Source organism: Arachis hypogaea, chromosome 10 (genome assembly GCF_003086295.3).
Source record: "Arachis hypogaea cultivar Tifrunner chromosome 10, arahy.Tifrunner.gnm2.J5K5, whole genome shotgun sequence".
NCBI classification, from domain to species: Eukaryota; Viridiplantae; Streptophyta; class Magnoliopsida; order Fabales; family Fabaceae; genus Arachis; species Arachis hypogaea.
Genome location: NC_092045.1, coordinates 114,932,447 through 114,952,350, shown reverse-complemented (window position 1 = coordinate 114,952,350; position 19,904 = coordinate 114,932,447). Strand labels below are relative to the sequence as shown.

The 19,904-nt window shown below is 33.7% G+C and overlaps 2 protein-coding genes across 3 annotated transcripts; one reads left to right on the top strand and one right to left on the bottom strand.

The window, feature by feature from the left end:
• Nucleotides 1-110: 110 nt before the first annotated feature.
• On the bottom strand, nt 111-4,054 carry LOC112716930 (uncharacterized). Of its 2 annotated transcripts, none has more exons than XM_025768986.3 (9): nt 3,798-4,054; nt 3,635-3,730; nt 3,143-3,176; nt 2,189-2,243; nt 1,707-1,802; nt 1,448-1,501; nt 1,290-1,355; nt 562-640; nt 111-458 (listed from the first exon to the last, which is right to left on the bottom strand). In XM_025768986.3, exons 1-9 carry the CDS (start codon nt 3,879-3,881, stop codon nt 381-383), a joined length of 642 nt encoding a protein of 213 aa, XP_025624771.1. In that variant the 5' UTR covers nt 3,882-4,054; the 3' UTR covers nt 111-380. The 2 variants fall into 2 exon arrangements, with proteins under 2 accessions (XP_025624771.1, XP_025624772.1); XM_025768987.3 differs by having other exon boundaries at nt 2,189-2,234.
• Nucleotides 4,055-9,368: 5,314 nt separating this feature from the next.
• LOC112716929 (cytochrome c1-2, heme protein, mitochondrial) lies at nt 9,369-13,312 on the top strand. Its single transcript, XM_025768985.3, has 8 exons — nt 9,369-9,529; nt 10,099-10,165; nt 10,808-11,022; nt 11,458-11,737; nt 11,821-11,892; nt 12,537-12,653; nt 12,749-12,814; nt 12,916-13,312. Exons 2-8 carry the CDS (start codon nt 10,109-10,111, stop codon nt 13,030-13,032), a joined length of 924 nt encoding a protein of 307 aa, XP_025624770.1. The 5' UTR covers nt 9,369-9,529; nt 10,099-10,108; the 3' UTR covers nt 13,033-13,312.
• The last annotated feature ends 6,592 nt before the right edge of the window (nt 13,313-19,904 follow it).

The following is a 19,904-nucleotide window of genomic DNA, read 5'->3' as shown; positions in this document are numbered from 1 at the left end:
AATTTCATTTAACAAATGCTCTACTTTTGTTGGTAGAATATAATAAAGATAAAACATGATAGTGAAACATGTGATTTTACCTCAATTTATTACCATTATAACACAACCAATTATTATTGAAAAAATTTGTGTTCATTTTTCTTGAAGTTTCATTTGATTTGTTCAGAGTCAACATTTTTTTTCATTTACACCAACCACTAATCAGTTGAATGATTCTATTCATACAACCATTTTAAGCAGTAAGTGTAAAAAATAATTTCTCTAACAATTGTAATAATATATAATTAAATATAAAATGAGGATAATAAATTTGATTGTTCACAATCATACCTAATCGCTGTCATGTAACAAAATCTAAATAAATAAAAGCAGAAACTGAATCAAGCCCAGAGCAGTGTGATGACCAAAAATAAGATAATGGCCAATCCAACACAGAATCCCACTATTGTCATAAAGGCCTGCAGATTGCAAAATTGAATAACTTAGAACAAGAAATGCAAAGGACAAGCTTATAAAGAAAAGGAAGGGGTAGAGAATGAAATTCAAGTTATAGAAAGTTACTTTTCCCTGTGATTGAAACTTAAATTTAGCAGTAAACCATGATAATCCTCTATCAACAAATGGCGCCAACGCCAATGCTCTGCATAACAAGTAACTCCATCATTTGTAACAAAACGTGTACTCATCTCAGAATTTGATTCATTTAAAATTACTCTATATTTCAAAATATATCTCAATTTAAAACTTTAGTACATTAATAATGTATCTAGACATAAATTTCCGAGTACATTAAGTTTTGAATACCAAAATTCAAAAGTGACATATTTTAGAGCAGACTGAGTACCAAAAAAGAGATTTTTCTATTTGTACATATGCAGATGGATGCAAACAAGCAAACAACCATAATTCATAAAAATGAAATGGCAACAGTACAAAGATAACCCTTTTTTTTAAAAAAGCTTACAAAGATAGGTTATTTATACACATTGACAAGCATATGGTTTTAAACAGTTGTGATCCCAAAGATTCATGGCAATCTAAAATGCTGTCATTACATAACTCGGACAAAGTTTACAATCAAAATGACCAGTCCTCGAAAGCCTAACACAATCATCCATATAAATAGTTTTGCAACAAGATCAACAAAGGCGGACATATTAAGTTCTGGATGTATCAATTTTTTTCAATTTGACAATTATTGAGGGCAGAGATAGTATATCATTAACTCACAAGACAGCATATTTACATGGATTACACAGTTAAAAATTTGAAAGATTCAGGTAGCTCACCCTCCAGCTCTGATAAGTTTGGTAACTTGACTACCAGCCCACACCATGGCCATCACCTTGAGAAATCTAAACATAACATTGAACGGTCATTGTTAACCATCATTGTTTACAAAGCGAACAAGAGAAACATGGGAGTAGTACCAGCAACATGTTCTTACCTTTCTACAGCAGCTAGATAACCCATCCTTCCTGGTGCTGGAGCAATGTAAAACCTAACAAACATGAAGCATATATTCCTAATTTGAGTGATTTTTAAATAATTTACAAAGTTCCAAGTACTTAAGGGATGGAAGAAAAGCTCCAACCTTATGAAGAAAATTAGATAAGAAGTATAAAAGTATTATTCAATAAATGAATTGGAATAACAAGAGGGAAAGAAAACCACAGACCATGTTAGAGGGACAAATGTTCACATACCATACGATAAGAAACGTCGTGAGATAGTATGCAGTGTTCAGAAGACCATAGGACAGGATTCCAGAAATTCCATATCTCCTCAATTTCGTCAGGATCCTAGCAAACAAATAAAGGGGCTATAATTTTGTAAAGAGGGTATTATATAGATACATGCTAATTCTCCATTACAATGGCGAAGTGATGAAGTCCTGTACTCCTGTTATTTTAGAGTTTGGTTACTTTATTTTCAAAAATGAGAAATAAAATGGGTATCAAATGATTAGTCCGTCTCTCACAATGTAAGGAAGACTAGTAAAATATCATGAACTAGACCAGGGGGAAAAGAATCAGATTTGAAGGATGGAACACTCGAGTCAGTACAATCTAGAATCAATTGATAGAGCAGAAAGTAACATATGCATAAGCATACTATATTTACCAGATAAAGCATTTCTAGTCCCTCATAACTGATGGAAATGTATTATAGCAAAAGCAGCACATACTCATTGCTTGTGGATGACTCTTCTTTCTTCTTACTCTCTGCGCTTTCTTTGGAACCTAAAAACATCTTGTCATTATTATTATCAAGCTTAAAAAAACGATTCCAAAGCTAAACAATACCAAGGATCAAAGATATTAATACACACAATAACATATTTATTTACCTAATAATTGAGCAGAATAATAAAATTTCAAATTTCTCTTTCTATAAATCAGATTACCAACATGGAAATTCAGTCCTCATGTGTTTCTCAAACAAGTCTAACCTCAGAAAGTCAGAATACTAAAAAGAAAAGACAAGAAAATTTCAAGAAAACAAGTTAGTATTGGGCCCAGGCCACAAAACATTAGGACCAAAAATGTATCAAATTTAGTTTCTCAGGGAATGGGGTTGCACTATTGTTTGAGAGATATAACTTAAATAAATTAATATATGCATCCATATTTATTTTCAGTTGCAGGAGGCAAGATACGACAGACAAAGAATAAGAGCCTATGCAGTTTGCATTTCCATTTTCTGTATTTTACTTCTACTGCTTTATATTTCCAGGATTTTAGAAAGAAAACAGTGAAGCAATAAAATCTTGAAACAAAAGACATTGAAAATTATAACAGAAAATGAAAACCCAACCAAGCAGCCTCTAAGTTTTCGTTTTGGTCAATTTGAAAGCAAAGCTCCAACAGAAATTTTGCATGTTTCACCAAAAATCAGAAAGCAATCATCTGGTCCATTACAATAAATTGTAATAGATAAAGGTTCATAATATGGCTACTACTGTCCAGCACGTTGCAACTTTCAAAATCGTCAAACATGAAAGGCCATACTGGAAATTGAAATTGAAACCCAAAATAATTTGCACATCAAGTAACGTCTTCTACTTAAAATGGTAACTAGAAATTTAGAATATTGTAATGAACAGATCCTAATTACTGCATACTCCTTGAAAGTAGAATACCTTCATGGCTGTTTGCACTTGACAATTCATATGCCTAACCTTGCACCAATGAGAGATAAGACAATAATCCAATCAGTAAAAACATGATAGTACAAACTACAAAGCGAAGGGGGAAAAAACACCGCCAAAAAGAAAAAGAAAAAGAAAAAGAGAAGTGAAAACTCTTGCAGTTAACTTTACGTGAAGTATGAAAATTTAGTAAACACAGTTAAATCATTTAACTACTCTTAACTATCAACTTCACGCCAAGTCACTTGCAACTAAGTTTCTACAAAAAAAAGTGGAAAATGAAAAACAGAGAGATCCTGAACTAAATCAGCAACGAGGAAGAAAGTTTCATAATTAAGAATTAAGAAAATAAACAAATGACAGAATACCTGATTTAAAAGTTTCATAAAATATTATACGCCAAAAGTATTAATCAAAAACACGAAAAATAATAAAAATAAAGAAGTTATTGTTGAAGAGACAAATTCAGATAAAACTACTTACATTGTCATTGGTGTAAGTGGAGCAAAGTGTTGTTTGTAATTTTAGGGTACTAGTGCGTCTTCTTAGGGAGGAGCCACCGCTGAAATCGCCGAAACCCTAAAGTTGAAGTGAGGAAGTGTTGGCGATGAATTTGAAGGAGAAAAGTAGGAGTGAAATGAAGTACCTGATGGTGATGGTGATGGTGTTGATGAAAAAGAAGGCTGGGATTGCAGTGTGATGCAGCTGCAAACTTCATAGAAAGAAACATCGATGAGACTTGAGAATTGAGACACACTTATCACTTATTAATTTAGTATCATCAATGCATATTAATTTGGATGTCTCAACTGTGAATTGGCTCAGGAGAAGAATACTGTGCGGGTACCGGTAAATGACTAAATTGTCCCCTTTGCTGGGTATGGATTATGTACTTGGAACAATATAGGAGAACAACATTCTCACTAATAATATACACAACACCAATTAATAATTATTAATTTTAAATTTTTAAAAAATTAAGATTTGAATAATCAACAGTAAACCTATGATGCACAGACATTGACACGGACACGGCATACGACACGGGACACGCGAACACACGGATTTTAAAATCTTACAAGACACGGGACATGGTATATATATAGAATATAAAGTATTTTTTAGATAAATTATAATGAATTTTTGATATTTTATTGTTGTTAAAATATAAAATAATTTTTTAACTGTTTTTAATGTCTTTTTTAACTATATAAAAGTATCTAAAATATTTTTTGTTTTACTAAATAATAATATATATTATTTCTAAACTCATTTCAACGATGTATGTTAAGAATAAGGTTGGACACGCGGACACGTGATGGTATTTAGGTGTGTCCAAGTGTGTCCGGAGAAGAATTTTTATTTTTTATTAAGACATGACAGACACACGTGTCGATGAGTGTCGTGTCCAAAATGTATCCGACACGCAGACTCGGCAACTCAATGAAGTGTTCGTGCTTCATAGCTGTAAACACATTTTGAATAATAAAAATTAACAATTTGTCCCATAATTACGTTTTCTCCTTTCTCTGTTAACAACCACATATCCTTTCTTCATATCCGCAACACGTTTCATTCCTGTTCTCGACAACCCCCCGTCGGATTCTTGCAAAACATTGCACGCGTTCCAGCTCCCATATGCGTCTGCAACCACGGCACGCATCCATGTTTCGTCGCGCCTCCATCCCGCCCGTCGTTGCAGGCAGTCCAGCCTCGTCGCACTTCCATTGTGCTGTTGCAAACAACCTAGCTTCGTTTTACATATACTGTTGTTTTCAGATGCAGGATGCGAATCATTACACTGAGCATTTTGGAAACTCTTGGTAGTGAAGAACTATCTTAGGACTCGATGTTTGTTATTTTTCATGTTTATATATGTATATTGATTCTCCACCTTATATATTTTATATTTTGTCCCTCTTAGAGGCTCACTTGGCAGGCGTTGTGTCATATATTTTGGATTGCTCTTGAGGTTATATATATGGATACTCTAGTCGGCCTTTACTTCGCATGTCGAGTCTAAAGCCTGTTATTTGTATATTTGGAACTCTGATCTTTTATATATATATATATATATATATATATATATATATATATATATATATATTATCTCTTCCACTCAATCTTATCTACCTTTCTACGTTTATTCAATCGTGAGTGATACATTTTTCTATTTATTTTTTTGTTTATTTTTTTTTCAAGGCTCTTAATTAAGCTATTCTTCATATATATTTTTATTTTTAGAGATTATAGTGTCTCACCACTTTTGATTTACGTCTTATGCATAAAATTCTGTGGTAAGGTGTTACAAAAAAAAAACATCTATCCAATCTTAAGTTAGACATTGATATCATGTTTGAAAAGTCCTTAAAACATCCAATTATTGGTTCTTCTCATCAATGTGTAGTCGAAGGTGGTACATTATATTTATATGATGATAGTGCACTTACCGCAGAAACGATAAAAAGTGTGTGCATTGCTAAATAAATATAGAAATTAGTATAATATCGAAGATAAAATTCCTAAATTATATCGTCTCACACAAATTTACGTTTACCTCTTTCAAGTAATAAAAAATATCAGAATGACATCCAATAGAAAAAAGATGTGGCTAACATTCCTTGAAACTAAGAGGCAAAATCTCTGTTGGTTAAAAAAATCAATAACAAATTCATAATCATAGAAATTTATAATAGAGACTACAAGTTTTTTTCTTTAAATAAAATTTAATTAAGTAATTTAAAATAAATCTCTAAAGTGATTAGCAACAATAACAATCCTAAATTATGTTGTCACCACAAACATAACCCTAACCATGTAAAGTAAAATAGAACAATATTTACAAGCTAAAATTAATTTAAATTTTTTTAAATGTAAATTAAAATTAATAAAAAACATACAATAACACATATTTACTAACCTCAAAGCCAAGACCCAAGAATTTGCCATGACACATTCCATTTTGTTTATGTCATCCCAATGTGCATCTGTCATAGTTAAAATAACTCAATTATTACAATAAAAGCACTCGAAAAGACTAAAAGAACTCAAAAGTTAAAAAATGTAACGAATAAAAGCCCTGAACTCTAATACATATTTAGGATTTTTTATTTATATAAATAAATTAAATATATTAATTATTGATTTTCATAATTTGTAGTATTTTTACAAAAATGCGTAACATGTCACATTTCGTTTACAAAATAAACGAATTGAAATTAGGCATAAACATGTGTAAACGAAATATGCTTAATTTCAACTCGTTTACTCTATAAACGAAATATGTGAAACAATAATTCGTTTACTGTGTAAACGAAATACAATAGGACAAACTTGAAGTAACTATAAAAGGATACGTAACCCATTGTATTCTTCACAACAAGTTCACCTCCTTCGCCTAAACCTTTTCCAAACCATTCATAATGTCTACTAGTAGTGTATACTTGGTTTTGTGTGTGTCCCAATTGCCTAATGAGGAACGGGGATAACAGGGTCGTATTTGAGTGTGAGAATCTAGTGCTGCTATGCACACAGAGAGTTGTCTCGTTGTCGGAGTTGAAGGGTCTAATATTGAGACACCACGATCAAAGTGGGAGTAAAGAGACTGGGATGATAGGGTATAGGATGCTAGCTCCGATGGGGAATGGAGTATTCCGATTTCGTCTGTTTTGGCCGTGCGGCGACATCACGTGCGGCGACATCACGTGCGGCTGACATTTGACGTCCATGGCAGAATCATGTGTGAACAAGTGATGGAGCTCTTCGCAGAGGTTGGTAACGTTGGCGGCGGTGGATCTGGGCAGTCGGACTTTTTGCAGGATGATCGGCCCCTCACACCACCGCCTATCCATGTTACCCGCCCGGTTTATGAGATGGACATTGACGGTGAGGAATCTGAGATGAACCCCATGACAACCTGCGTCACTTCTCAAAATCATCTAGCAGCGGCAGCCACCTGAGATGAACGGTGTTATTCGATTTATCAGTCACTAAGTAGCCCCCGATCATCAGCATGATGTAGCACCTCGCGTATCGTTGCAAGGTATCCGGATCGGATGTATCCAGCGGCATCTGTCATAGCCGATCACGCAGTCATGTCACCTTCAGCGAAAAATCCTCTCTCCTCTGAGCTCCCTGCTGGACAACTACAGGTGGCCTGGCTCCGAGTAAACGCTCGACCATCTCCCAAGCCCTAGTGTGGTAGTGGGCCTGGAAGTCTTGAAAGCAACCACTAACAGGTCACCATCTGCGCGCAATCCAAGGTGGTAGGCGACGTCCTACAGCGTGATCGTATACTCACCCCATGGCATGTGGAATGTGTGAGTCTCCGGTCGCCAGCGCTCTACGAATGCTGTGATCATCGTATTGTCGAACAAGAAGTCTCTTAGTGGGACAACGTCTCCAAAACCAGCCTCTCTCATGTACAGAGAATGACATCGGGTGGTGGGACTCTGTGGCTAACTCTTCGGGGTAGAAATAGTCGTCCCAACTGGTAAACAAATATATAAATATGTTTACATGCATATAAAAATTTAATATATAAAAATTTAATACATTCTTGCATATATAATATGATATTTAATGAAAAAATAATTACATTTATTAAACGGGATATAACATAATTAAATGTGTTCGTGTACTTAGTTTAAATTTCGGTGACATAAATTACATTGATAAAAAGTTTTATTTTAACATATATTATACCATGCAATAAAGTAGCGTACACCAACCGAATCCGTAACTCAAAGTTCTTCTAACATCCTACAAATACGTTCGATCTACTTACAACTACATATTACTATAGGTAGAATCTATTTAGGCACTACTTCTACAATCAACTACGTATAAGACTAATATGGCAACTTGTTTCAAGCACTGTAAAAATAATTAATAAATTAAACAGCAACACCACCTCAAAGTCCTCTGCCCCGGCGACATGCCACGTGGCGTTCAGCCTGTTAATATCCGCATCGTCCGCCATAATGTTCGACTGAGCCGCTGGTTTGGTCAAACATGGATAAAAAAGGTAAGGTAAACAGTAACTGACTGTGAATGAAACCCTTTAAATAGGCGTCACTGAGCCTATTTCATTTATAGAGTAAACAAAATAGGGGCGTTGCAGAATACGTGTGCACACGTTATAGGACCGCCCATTTACAACCTTATTTCGTTTACTGTGTAAACGAAATACGCCTAATGTCAATTCATTTATTCTGTAAACAAAATGTGACATGTTACGAATTTCGTAAAAATGCTATAAATTACAAAAAATTGATAATTAATATATTTAATTTATTTATATAAATAAAAAATCTGTTAATGGATTGACTAATATGATTTATCTCAAGTTAATGTTTTTGGAGATTATTTTGGCTAAATAAAAATTTAAAAGACAAAATTGATTAATTAGTGAAATTATATATACCTATAGTTGTCAGAATCGAATCAGTGATCGAACTGATTAGGTCACTGGGTTATTAGTTCAACTGGTGGATCACTGGTTGAACCGATTAATTCGGTCTTATGTAAATAAAAAACAAAACATAGTAAAAAATTTAAAATTAAAATTTAAAATACATATTTTCACTCACATTTTAAAAATTTATAGCTATTTTAAAACAATATGAAACAGGAACAATAAGTATTTTATTAATTTTACTCTATCATAAATATTTTTATTTTGTTTTTATATTAAAATAACTAACAAGTATTTATTGAAAAATAATATTAATAGATATTATATAATTATAAAAAAAATAAGTGAGTTTATAATTATTGTTAAATAAAAATACAATTAATTTAAGAATCAATGAGTTTATAACTAAAATTAAAATAAATTAAATAAAAATAAATTATTTGTTAAAATATATATATATATATATATTAATAACAAGTATAACAGTTTGGTGATTGTGAGTATCATTTTTTGTCTTGATGAAGGGGTTCAAACCCATACGTTTTGGAAAAATTTTGAAACTCAAACGGAATGGTCAAACCAGTCTTATCAGTTTTGACCGGTTTATTTTGAATTTAATCGATTTGTACCGGTTCGTTGCTTTATGCGATTAGATCATCGAATCGGATTGGCTTAGGGTCCGATTTATTAGTTTTTTTGTCGAACCGGCCGCTCCAGAACGGTTTTAATAATAGACCATATTTTTAAAAATAAACTTTTGTACCAGAAATAACCCTTGCGGAATTTTCTTATTCCATAACTAGCCTTCCACAAAATTTAATTAACCAGAAATATTCTCCGACTGTACCATCTATTCTATTCTGTTGTCCGTGCCACTCCTTCGCGTCTCCAATCACCGCGGCGGTGCAGCTTCGCAATCACAGCCAATCGGCGTTTCCATCATCACACTTCACACTTCAAAGGTAACACATCTCACTTTCTCCTTTCTCTTTCTCTCTCTTCGGTTCATCATAGTCCAACGTGGCGCCGATCTGTGGGTTCCCAACGCCATGCCGCCTCCGCCGATGACCACCGCAAAGTCCCGCCGATGGAGTATTTTGTTCCTAAATTATGAAATGAATTATACATTGAATTGTGGATTGTGATGAATGTGGTTGTTCTTGCTGCTGGTTATGCGTTTCTGCTATGTATGTTGTTGTTGCTGGTTGTTCTTTCTGGTTCGAATTTGTTGTTGCTTCTGATATGTTTGTGTACGTTTTCATATGCTTGATTTGATGCAATTTCACAAGTAAATGAAACTCTTTTTTTTGTTATATACATATATATAAGAATTTAATTTTAATACTCTGTAAGTTAATATATAGGTGAAAATAACTACCTTTAACATTGACGGTGTGAATGATCATTTAAAAGAACCGATGTTATTGCACGACTGTATAAAACGCTTTATACTGTTAGTGCATCAAAATTAAACTCTCTATATATAAGGTATTTTCCTTTTATGCTTATACTTTTTGTTATTGATTTTCAGTGCAGACGAGATGGCTGGAGGTGTTATTCAGCAGTTATTGAGGAGGAAACTCCAATCTCATTCTCCTGTAAGCATTCTCTCTGGTCTTAATATTTCCCTTTTCAGCAAACTTCTTTTTTTTTAAGTTATATTTCATCAAAATCATTACAAATTTCTCATTTCTGCAATAATTTTATTGATTTCATCAAAACTTATTATTACTAATTGTGTTTAGTTTATTTACAAAACTGTCGAATAGAAACTAATACCATAACATTAATTAACTGAAACCCTTGGATTCCAAGCTTAGGCCTGCAATGCAAGTTTTCTATAATTTACTCCTCTTAGTATAGGACTGCCTCCTTCGCAAAAAGCCATTTGCTCTTGGGACTTTCTGCAAACTGATTGTTATGGGAATATCTTTATTACAACATGATTGCAAATTTGCAATTGCTATAGCAACTTAGAACCTCGCATCTAAGAATAGTTTCACAGTTCGATTCATTATTTGTAATTTGTACAAACTTGAGTCCTTAGTCCAGCTAATTGGAGCTATTTTCTATCTTGCCTTTTCTGTTAATGTTTGAAGTATAAGTTAAACTTTTTGTGCAGACTAGTACGTGCTCATGCTCATGCATGTGATGTGTTTTTTATGATTCTATGAAAATTTGCGTACTTGGGAGTAAGCTGGTTATATCTTTTGCTAATAGCTACTCTATACTTATTGCAGAATGCTTTATCTATGTCATCCATTCTCACAAAGAAAGATGGGGATGGTTCGACTGGCAGCAGCTCGTTAAGAGCACTTGCGTTAATTGGGGCTAGTGTCACTGGGGTTTTGGGTTTTGCGACAACAGCATCAGCTGATGAAGCTGAGCATGGCCTCGCATGCCCAAGCTATCCATGGCCACACCAGGGCATCCTCAGTTCATATGATCATGCTTCGTGAGCTTTTCCTGAACTTTCCCAATATTTCGAATGTATTTTTCCTTTACAAACACACACACACGCACATTGTAATCTCAACTGTATCATTTGCCACAAAGGTGGACCTTGGTTGAACATTAATGTTGCTACCTCACGATGGGGTCATGGGTTTAAATTTTAGTAGCAGCCTCTCCACTTTTGGGGTGAGGATATGTGTACATTCACCTTTACTAGTCTATATTGGTTGATTTGCGAACTTAAATCCTGAAAGAAATACTTGCCTTTTTATTCAGTTCTGTAGTTGAAGTATCACCCCACCTTTTTGAGGCAATGTTTGGGGCAGGACTCATAATATGTGGATCTTGATTCTCCTCTGTGCCTCCATCAACTATATATAATATTAGGATGAATGCTAATTCAGGTCTTGTTACATTCAATAATTTTTCTGAGCAGGATTCGTCGTGGTCATCAAGTCTATACACAAGTCTGTGCGTCCTGCCATTCTATGTCTTTGATATCATACCGCGATTTGGTTGGCGTTGCTTATACAGAAGAAGAAGTAAAGGCTATGGCAGCTGAGATTGAAGTGGTTGACGGCCCTAATGATGAGGGTGAGATGTTCACACGCCCTGGTAAACTCAGTGATCGCTTTCCTCAGCCATATGCAAATGAAGCAGCTGCTAGGTTTGCTAATGGAGGAGCCTATCCTCCTGATCTAAGTCTTATTACCAAAGTAATGTCTGTTATCTGCTAGTAACGTCTACAAGTTTTATATTGCCTGTGATCTTTAATTATTCTTATACATCACATTTTCAGGCTCCTCACAATGGGCAGAATTATGTGTTTGCCCTTCTAACTGGTTATCGCGATCCCCCTGCTGGTGTTTCGGTAAAGTCTTTTTTTCTAAAGGCATTTTAGGGGCTAATACACTTGAATCGTGTGCAAGTTATATAGATTTGATGAATGCCTGATGTGTGGTTCAGAGCTAGAACAGACATTTTTAAATATGTTGTGTGACTTAGGATTCTGTGCAAGCAAAGGTTTTTCTTCCTGTGTCCTTTTCTTGTGCACACCAATGACTAGTATCTCTGCATGCTAGGCTGGGGATTGTCACAGGGTCTTTGACTTTATGCATTATTTTCTTTGCATATCGTACTAGAATTAACAGCCGACCCCACCTAGTGGGACAAGACTTTGTTGTTGTTGTATCGTACTAGAATTAACCCTGATACTCCGAAATTTTACATGCACTTGAATCGCTCTATGTTTGATATGTATATGCGTGTGATATATGTATGTCGAATACCCATGAATTGATGTTGAGTTTTCGTTATTTACACTTTGTCACCTCCTCACCAGTGACTCTGGTTGTTGTCATTCATTAATGTATAATATTAAATATAAGGCCTTTTTTTTGTTTTTGTTTTTTTTTTTTTCAAACAAAAAGCAAAGAAAAACAAATCTTCTGATTATTCTGCCTCCTATACTAGTGAGCAAGTACTGTGCTTAAAGGTTACTACATAATGTTGTAGATTAGAGAGGGTCTCCATTATAATCCTTATTTCCCTGGCGGAGCCATTGCCATGCCTAAAATGCTTAATGATGGTGCTGTTGAATATGAAGATGGAACTCCCGCCACCGAATCTCAGGTACTTATGTTGTTGAGTATTGGTTTCAGTAAAATCTCCAGGGAATGAACTGTGTAAGAATGGAGATCATATATTTTTGTTATGTTTTGCTGCAGATGGGAAAAGATGTTGTGTCATTCTTATCTTGGGCTGCTGAACCTGAGATGGAAGAGAGAAAACTGGTCTCTTTCCTCTAAATCTCTAATCTCTTTATTTGTTTCATTTTCTCACAGATCAATGTAGAAAATATCTTAATTCCTAACAAGATTGCTACTATGTGCAGATGGGATTCAAATGGATCTTTGTTCTAACATTGGCATTGCTTCAAGCTGGGTACTATCGTCGCCTTAGGTGGTCTGTTCTAAAGTCTCGGAAGCTGGTTCTTGATGTTGTCAATTAGGGGCCTTCAAAGTTTCATTTTTAACTTAAAAGAAAACCATGTTATTGTTGGCAATAATTTTGTCAAATGATTAGTTGTGTCATCATGTCAAATTCGTTAATGGAGCAACCATTCACGGGTTCAATTTTTGCTTTGAGTTAGAAATAAAAGTTGTTCCATATATGATATTCATTATTGTGTTCCCCAAATCAGAACTTTGTATTGTTAGATTCTCATGGAATTTTGTAATCATTATTTATTTTCGGGGTCTTATGGCGATAATCCGATTGTGTTTACAACTTTTTATGGCTATCAAATCTCTCTGACTCCCTATCTAGTTAAACTTATTTTGGTCTGCATATTTTATGTGTATATGTTTTGCTTTTGAAATAAAAAATGAATAATAAGTGTAAAAATATTTGAAAAAGTTTAGAAAAATGTATATTTAATAATGTACCAAAAATGTTACAGATATAATTTTTTATTTTGTGTGCGTCTCGCCTTCAAGTTTTAATAAGATATTATAAGTTCTGAATTATTGACTGCTTTAAAATTTTTCAATTTTCTTTAAAATGTTGTAAAATAAATAAAAGATATATAAAAGATGTATAAATAGAATACTCTAGTATTAAAATAATTAGCTCAATAATAATTTATATATATATAATAATATTATATGTTGTAATGTGTATATATATACAAAGATAAAAATAAGTATAAAAAGTAGAGAGAGAGAATAGCATTTGTTTTTATTATTGCTATGTGTATAAAGGGAGAGAGAATAATATTCAGTTGTTGTTGTTGTTGTTGTGTGTAAAAAGCATATGACGATGATTGGTATTTATACGAGTAAAGTGATGCTACTTTCAACCTTTATTTATTGCTTCTTGTATTGTAAATAGATTCATTCAATTTTGAGAATGAAATCCAAACGTGGTCATCCATCTTTATCACAACACTCCCTCTTGGATGACCATTTAGGATTATTGCCTCGTTAAAACCTTACTAAAGAAAACCCAGTGGGAAAAACTTTAGTGAAGGAAAAAGAGTACAAAATCCTTTAGTGATGGGGACTGCCTCATTAAAAACCTTGTCAAGAAAAACCCAATGGAAAAAAACTTGACAAAGGGAAAAAGAGTACAGTCTCCCCCTCTTGCCGACATCATTTAATGTCTCGAAATCGGCGCATCCCAATCTCATGTACCAATCTTTCAAAGGAGGATTTTGGGAGTGACTTTGTAAATAAATCTGCCAGATTGTCACTTGAACAGATCCGTTGGATATCAATTGTCCCTTGATTTTGAAGATCATGAGTGAAGAAGAATTTTGGAGAAATATGCTTTGTTCTATCATCTTTTATGTATCCACCCTTAAGTTGAGCAATGCATGCTGTATTATCTTCAAACAGGACAGTTGGAGCTATCTTATGATCAATCAGTCCACATGATGACAGGATATATTGGATCAAACTCCTGAGCCAAAAACACTTGCGACTTACTTCATGAATCGCTAGTATTTCAGCATGATTAGAGGAGGTTGTTGCTATCAACTGTTTCGTGGACCTCCATGATATAGCTGTACCACCATATGTGAACAGGTATCCTATTTGAGATCTCCCTTTGTGTGGATCAGACAAGTATCCGGCATCTGCATAGCCAACTAGTTGTGACTTAGATCCGTAGGGATAAAACAATCTCATATCAACCGTTCCATGAAGGTATCGAAAGATTTGCTTGATTCCACTCAAATGTCTTCTGGTTGGAGAGGAACTATACCTTGCTAGTAAATTCACTGCGAATAATATGTCAGGTCGCGTATTATTAGCAAGATACATTAGCGCTCCAACGGCACTAAGATATGGTACTTCAGGACCAAGGATATCTTCATTTTCTTCTTTAGGACGGAATTGATCCTTCTCCACATCCAAAGATCTTACGATCATTGGGGTACTTAATGGATGTGACTTATCCATATAAAATCTTTTCAAGATCTTTTCTGTGTATGTTGTTTGATGAATAAAGATCCCACTTTTTATATGCTCGATCTGCAGGCCGAGACAAAACTTAGTCTTTCCAAGATCTTTCATCTCAAACTCTTCTTTTAGAGTTTTTATAATTGTTGGAATCTCTTCAGGAATCCCAATTATATTTAAATCATCAACGTACACAGCAATTATGATAAATCCAGAAGCAGTTTTCTTTATGAAAACACACGGGCATATATCATCATTCTTGAATCCGTTTTTGGCCAGATACTTAGTAAGACGATTATACCACATTCATCCAGATTGCTTTAGACCATATAAAGATCTTTGCAATTTGACTGAGTATAACCCTTGCGAATAATCATTGGATGGTTTAGATATCTTTAGTCCTTCAGGGACTTTCATATAGATATCCCGATCTAATGAGCCGTATAAATAGGCTGTTACCACATCCATTAAATGCATATGCAGTTTATGATATGCAGATAAACTGACCAAATAACGCAATGTTATCGCATCCACTACAGGGGAATACGTTTCTTCATAATCTATACCGGGCCTTTGTGAAAAATCTTGTGCCACAAGTCGGGCTTTATAGCACACAACTTCATTTTTCTCATTTCGTTTTCTCACAAATACCCATCGGTATCCAACATGTTTTACATCTTCAGGTGTACGGACTACAGGTCCAAAGACTTCACGTTTTGCAAGTGAGTTTAATTCAGCCTTCATGGCTTCTTTCCATTTTGGCCAATCATTCCTTTGTCGACATTCTTCGACTGATCTTGGCTCAAGATCCTTATTTTCATGCATGATATTCAATGCCACATTATATGCAAATATTTTATTGACAATTGTCTTATTTTGGTCACATTTCTCTCCTGTAAAAATATAATTTATCGAGATCTCGTCATTTTCACAATTTTCAGGTACCTGAACGTCTTCTGGCGTTATATCATGATTTTGGACAACTGCAGGTGTCTCTACTATGTCTTTTTCAACAGGAATATTATTTACCTCTTTTCTCTTTCGAGAATTTTTGTCTTTGAAACCGACATGTCTACCACGCTTCTGGCGTAAATTTGTTTCAGTGGCTACTTGTCTTATTGGGACATCAATTCGAATTGGAGCATTTTCCGATGGTATATAAGATTTTGTTATCCTCTTTGTATCGGAAAATGCATCAGGCAAATCATTTGCTATTCTTTGCAAATGTATAATCTTTTGAATTTGCAGTTCACATTGCCCTGATCGAGGATCTAAATGCATCAACGATGATGCATTCCAGTTAAGCTCCTTTTCAGGAAGCTTATTCTCTCTCCCTAATGTTGAAAATTTTGATTCATCAAACTGACAATCCGCAAACCGGGCTTTAAATACATCTCCAGTTTGTATCTCAAGATACCTCACTATAGAGGGAGAATCATATCTAACATATATTCCCAATTTTCTTTGGGGTCCCATTTTGGTGCGATTAGGTGGTGCAATGGGAACATATATCGCACACCCGAATATTCTTAAATGGGAGACATTTGGCTGCTGGCCAAAAGCTAATTGCATGGGAGATAACTGATGGTAACTTGTTGGCCTCAAACGAATAAGTGCTGCGGCATGTAAAATAGCATGCCCCCAAACCGAAGTTGGGAGATTTGTTCTCATAAGAAAGGGTCTAGGAATTAATTGGAGGCGTTTAATAAGTGATTCTGCTAATCCATTTTGTGTGTGAACATAAGCTACTGGATGTTCAACACTTATTCCATTAGCCATACAATAAGCATCAAAAGCTTGGGAAGTAAATTCACCAGCATTATCAAGACGAATTGCTTTGATTGGGTTTTCTGGAAATTGTGCTTTTAATCGAATAATTTGAGCCAGTAATCTCGCAAACGCCAGGTTGTGAGAAGATAATAAGCACACATGTAACCATCTCAAAGATGCGTCTATTAGGACCATAAAATATCTAAAAGATCCACATGGTGGATAAATAGGTCCACATATATCACCTTAAATCCTTTCTAGGAATTCAGGGGACTCAAATCCAATCTTTATTAGTGATGGCTTTAAAATTAACTTCCCTTGAGAACATGTAGCACAACAAAATTCACTAGATTTAAGAATCTTCTGGTTCTTTAGTGAATGTCCATGAGAGTTTTCAATAATTCTCCTCATCATGGTTGTTTCCGGATGACCCAATCTATCATGCCAAGTTATGAATTCATTTGGGCTAGTAAACTTCTGGTTTACAATGGCATGTGATTCAATTGCACTAATCTTGGTATAATATAACCCAGATGAAAGTGAGGGCAACTTTTCTAATATAACTTTCTTATTTGAATCATGAGTTGTGATACATAAATACTCATGATTTCCCTCATTCATCGTCTCAACATGATATCCATTTCGGCGAATATCTTTGAAACTCAACAAGTTCCTCAGAGACTTGGTAGATAATAGTGCATTATTTATTATAAATTTTGTTCCTCCAGAAAACAAAATTATAGCTCTTCCGGAGCCTTCTATCACATTGCCTGAGCCAATAATAGTATTAACATATTCCTCTTTTGGCACAAGACGGGTAAAATATATATTACTTTTGAGAATAGTGTGCGAACTTGCACTATTCGCAAGGCATACATCTTCATTACATATCCTTGTCATTCTCTTCAAAAACAAATAATAATAAAATGAGTAGTATGCACAGTTAAATTGAATACTTGATCAGAATTATTTTTCTAAGAAACAATGTACATAAAATAATGTCATATACTAAAATTTTATTTTAAAACATGACATATTTAATGATTTCAAAATTCATAAACATTGATATTTCATTATTTATGTACATCACATTTGAAACTTAAATACATAGAAAATAAAACTTAACAATAAGTTCTTTACATTATTTATTTACATAGATACTTCACAATCCCACATATTAAACTATTCCATCATTGATCAAATGACCAATATTTCCTTTAGGATCCTCAAAGAAATCAGATACATCATAATGAGTGGTGGAGTTCTCATCATCATTTGAAACAAAAATTTGTTTCCTTTCCTTTGTCGTCCTTTTTCAAATATGCCTGGTAAAGATCGACTAGGTGCCTTGGGATACGACAGGTACGAGACCAATGGCCTTTTCCACCACAACGGAAACACTTATCCTCTGTTGATTTATTCTGCCCGATATTCCTTTCTTTATCCCACTTCTGGTGAGATCCTCTCTTTTGAATATAATTTCTTTTCCTTCCATATTTTTTCTTGTTATTAAAACCTTGCCATTTACCTCTTTTGGGGTAATTTGCCGCATTTACTTCAGGAAATGGGGCAGCACCAGCTGGGCGCGCTTCATGATTTTTCAATAACAACTCATTGTTGCGTTCAGCAACAAGAAGGCAAGAAATTAACTCAGAATATTTTTTAAACCCTTTCTCTCGATACTGCTGCTGCAGGAGCACATTCGAGGCATGGAAGGTTGAGAAAGTTTTCTCCAACATATCATGATCAGTTATTTTTTCCCCACACAATTTCATTCGTGAGGTGATTCGAAACATCGCAGAATTATATTCATTTATAAATTTAAAATCTTGTAAACGCAAATGCGTCCATTCATATCGGGTTTGAGGAAGTATCACCGTTTTCTGATGATTATACCTTTCTTCAAGGTCTTTCCAAAGATCTGCAGGATCATTAAGATGACGACGAAGGAAAATCATGGCTTTGGCTTTATCCTTCTGGGATGCATTATTTTTAACCTTAATGGTATCTCCAAAATCCATTGAATCAAGATGAATTTCAGCATCTAGTATCCATGATAAATAATTGTTTCCAGATATATCAAGAGCATTGAATTCAAGATGAGAGAATTTCGACATAATAAAAATATTACCCGAGTCTTCCTAAAGATTTGATTAGAGTCTCGTGCTGATAATGTGTTGTAAAATAAATAAAAGATATATAAAATAAAGATGTATAAATAGAAGACTCTAGTATTAAAATAATTAGCTCAATAATAATTAGCATTTGCTTTTATTATTGCTATGTGTATAAAGGGAGAGAGAATAATATTCCGTTGTTGTTATTGTGTGTAAAAAGCATCTGACGATGCTTGGTATTTATACAAATAAAATGATGCTACTTTCAACTTTTATTTATTGTTTCTTGTATTATAAATAGATTCGTTCAATTTTAAGAATGAAATCCAACGTGTTCATCCATCTTTATCACAACATAAAATAGTGATGCCAAACTTTTTTGTGAAAATAGACAAAAAAAAAAACATTTTGGTGGAAATACTATCATTGCGTTACACTAGTCAACTTTTTTTCATTATTATACAAAATCCTTGATGAATCTTTTCAATTTGTTGAGAAATTCTTTTGATAGAATACACAACTATATTACATATTAGAATATTTTAATTTAAAATTCGATCCTTAAATAAGTTGTCACTTTTTAGTTTTTACTGTTAGTTATCTTTTATTAACTAATTGTTGGTCAAAATTGCTAAAATTCGTTACCTTCAAGACTGTCTGTTAATTTTATTTACTTAGTATGAGTTTAAAAATATTTTTAGAATATTTTTAGTGTTAATTTCTTTTTCAAAATTTATCACTAATAAGTAATAATAAATATAAAATTTTGTATAATAACATTAGTTTATAATTTTATATTATCACTCATTTATCAATATATTTTACGATTGGTTTGGCCATGAAAAAAAGTTATTAACTGTTTTGACTAATTTAAAAAAAGTTAATTATATTACGTGTACATTAAAATTAGTTATAAAAAATATATATTAAAATATAAATATATATTAAAAATAAATTAAACTATATATATTTATACACAGATACATTAGCAATGAATTTTAATGACTGATTTTAGTGTATAAATAATATTTTGA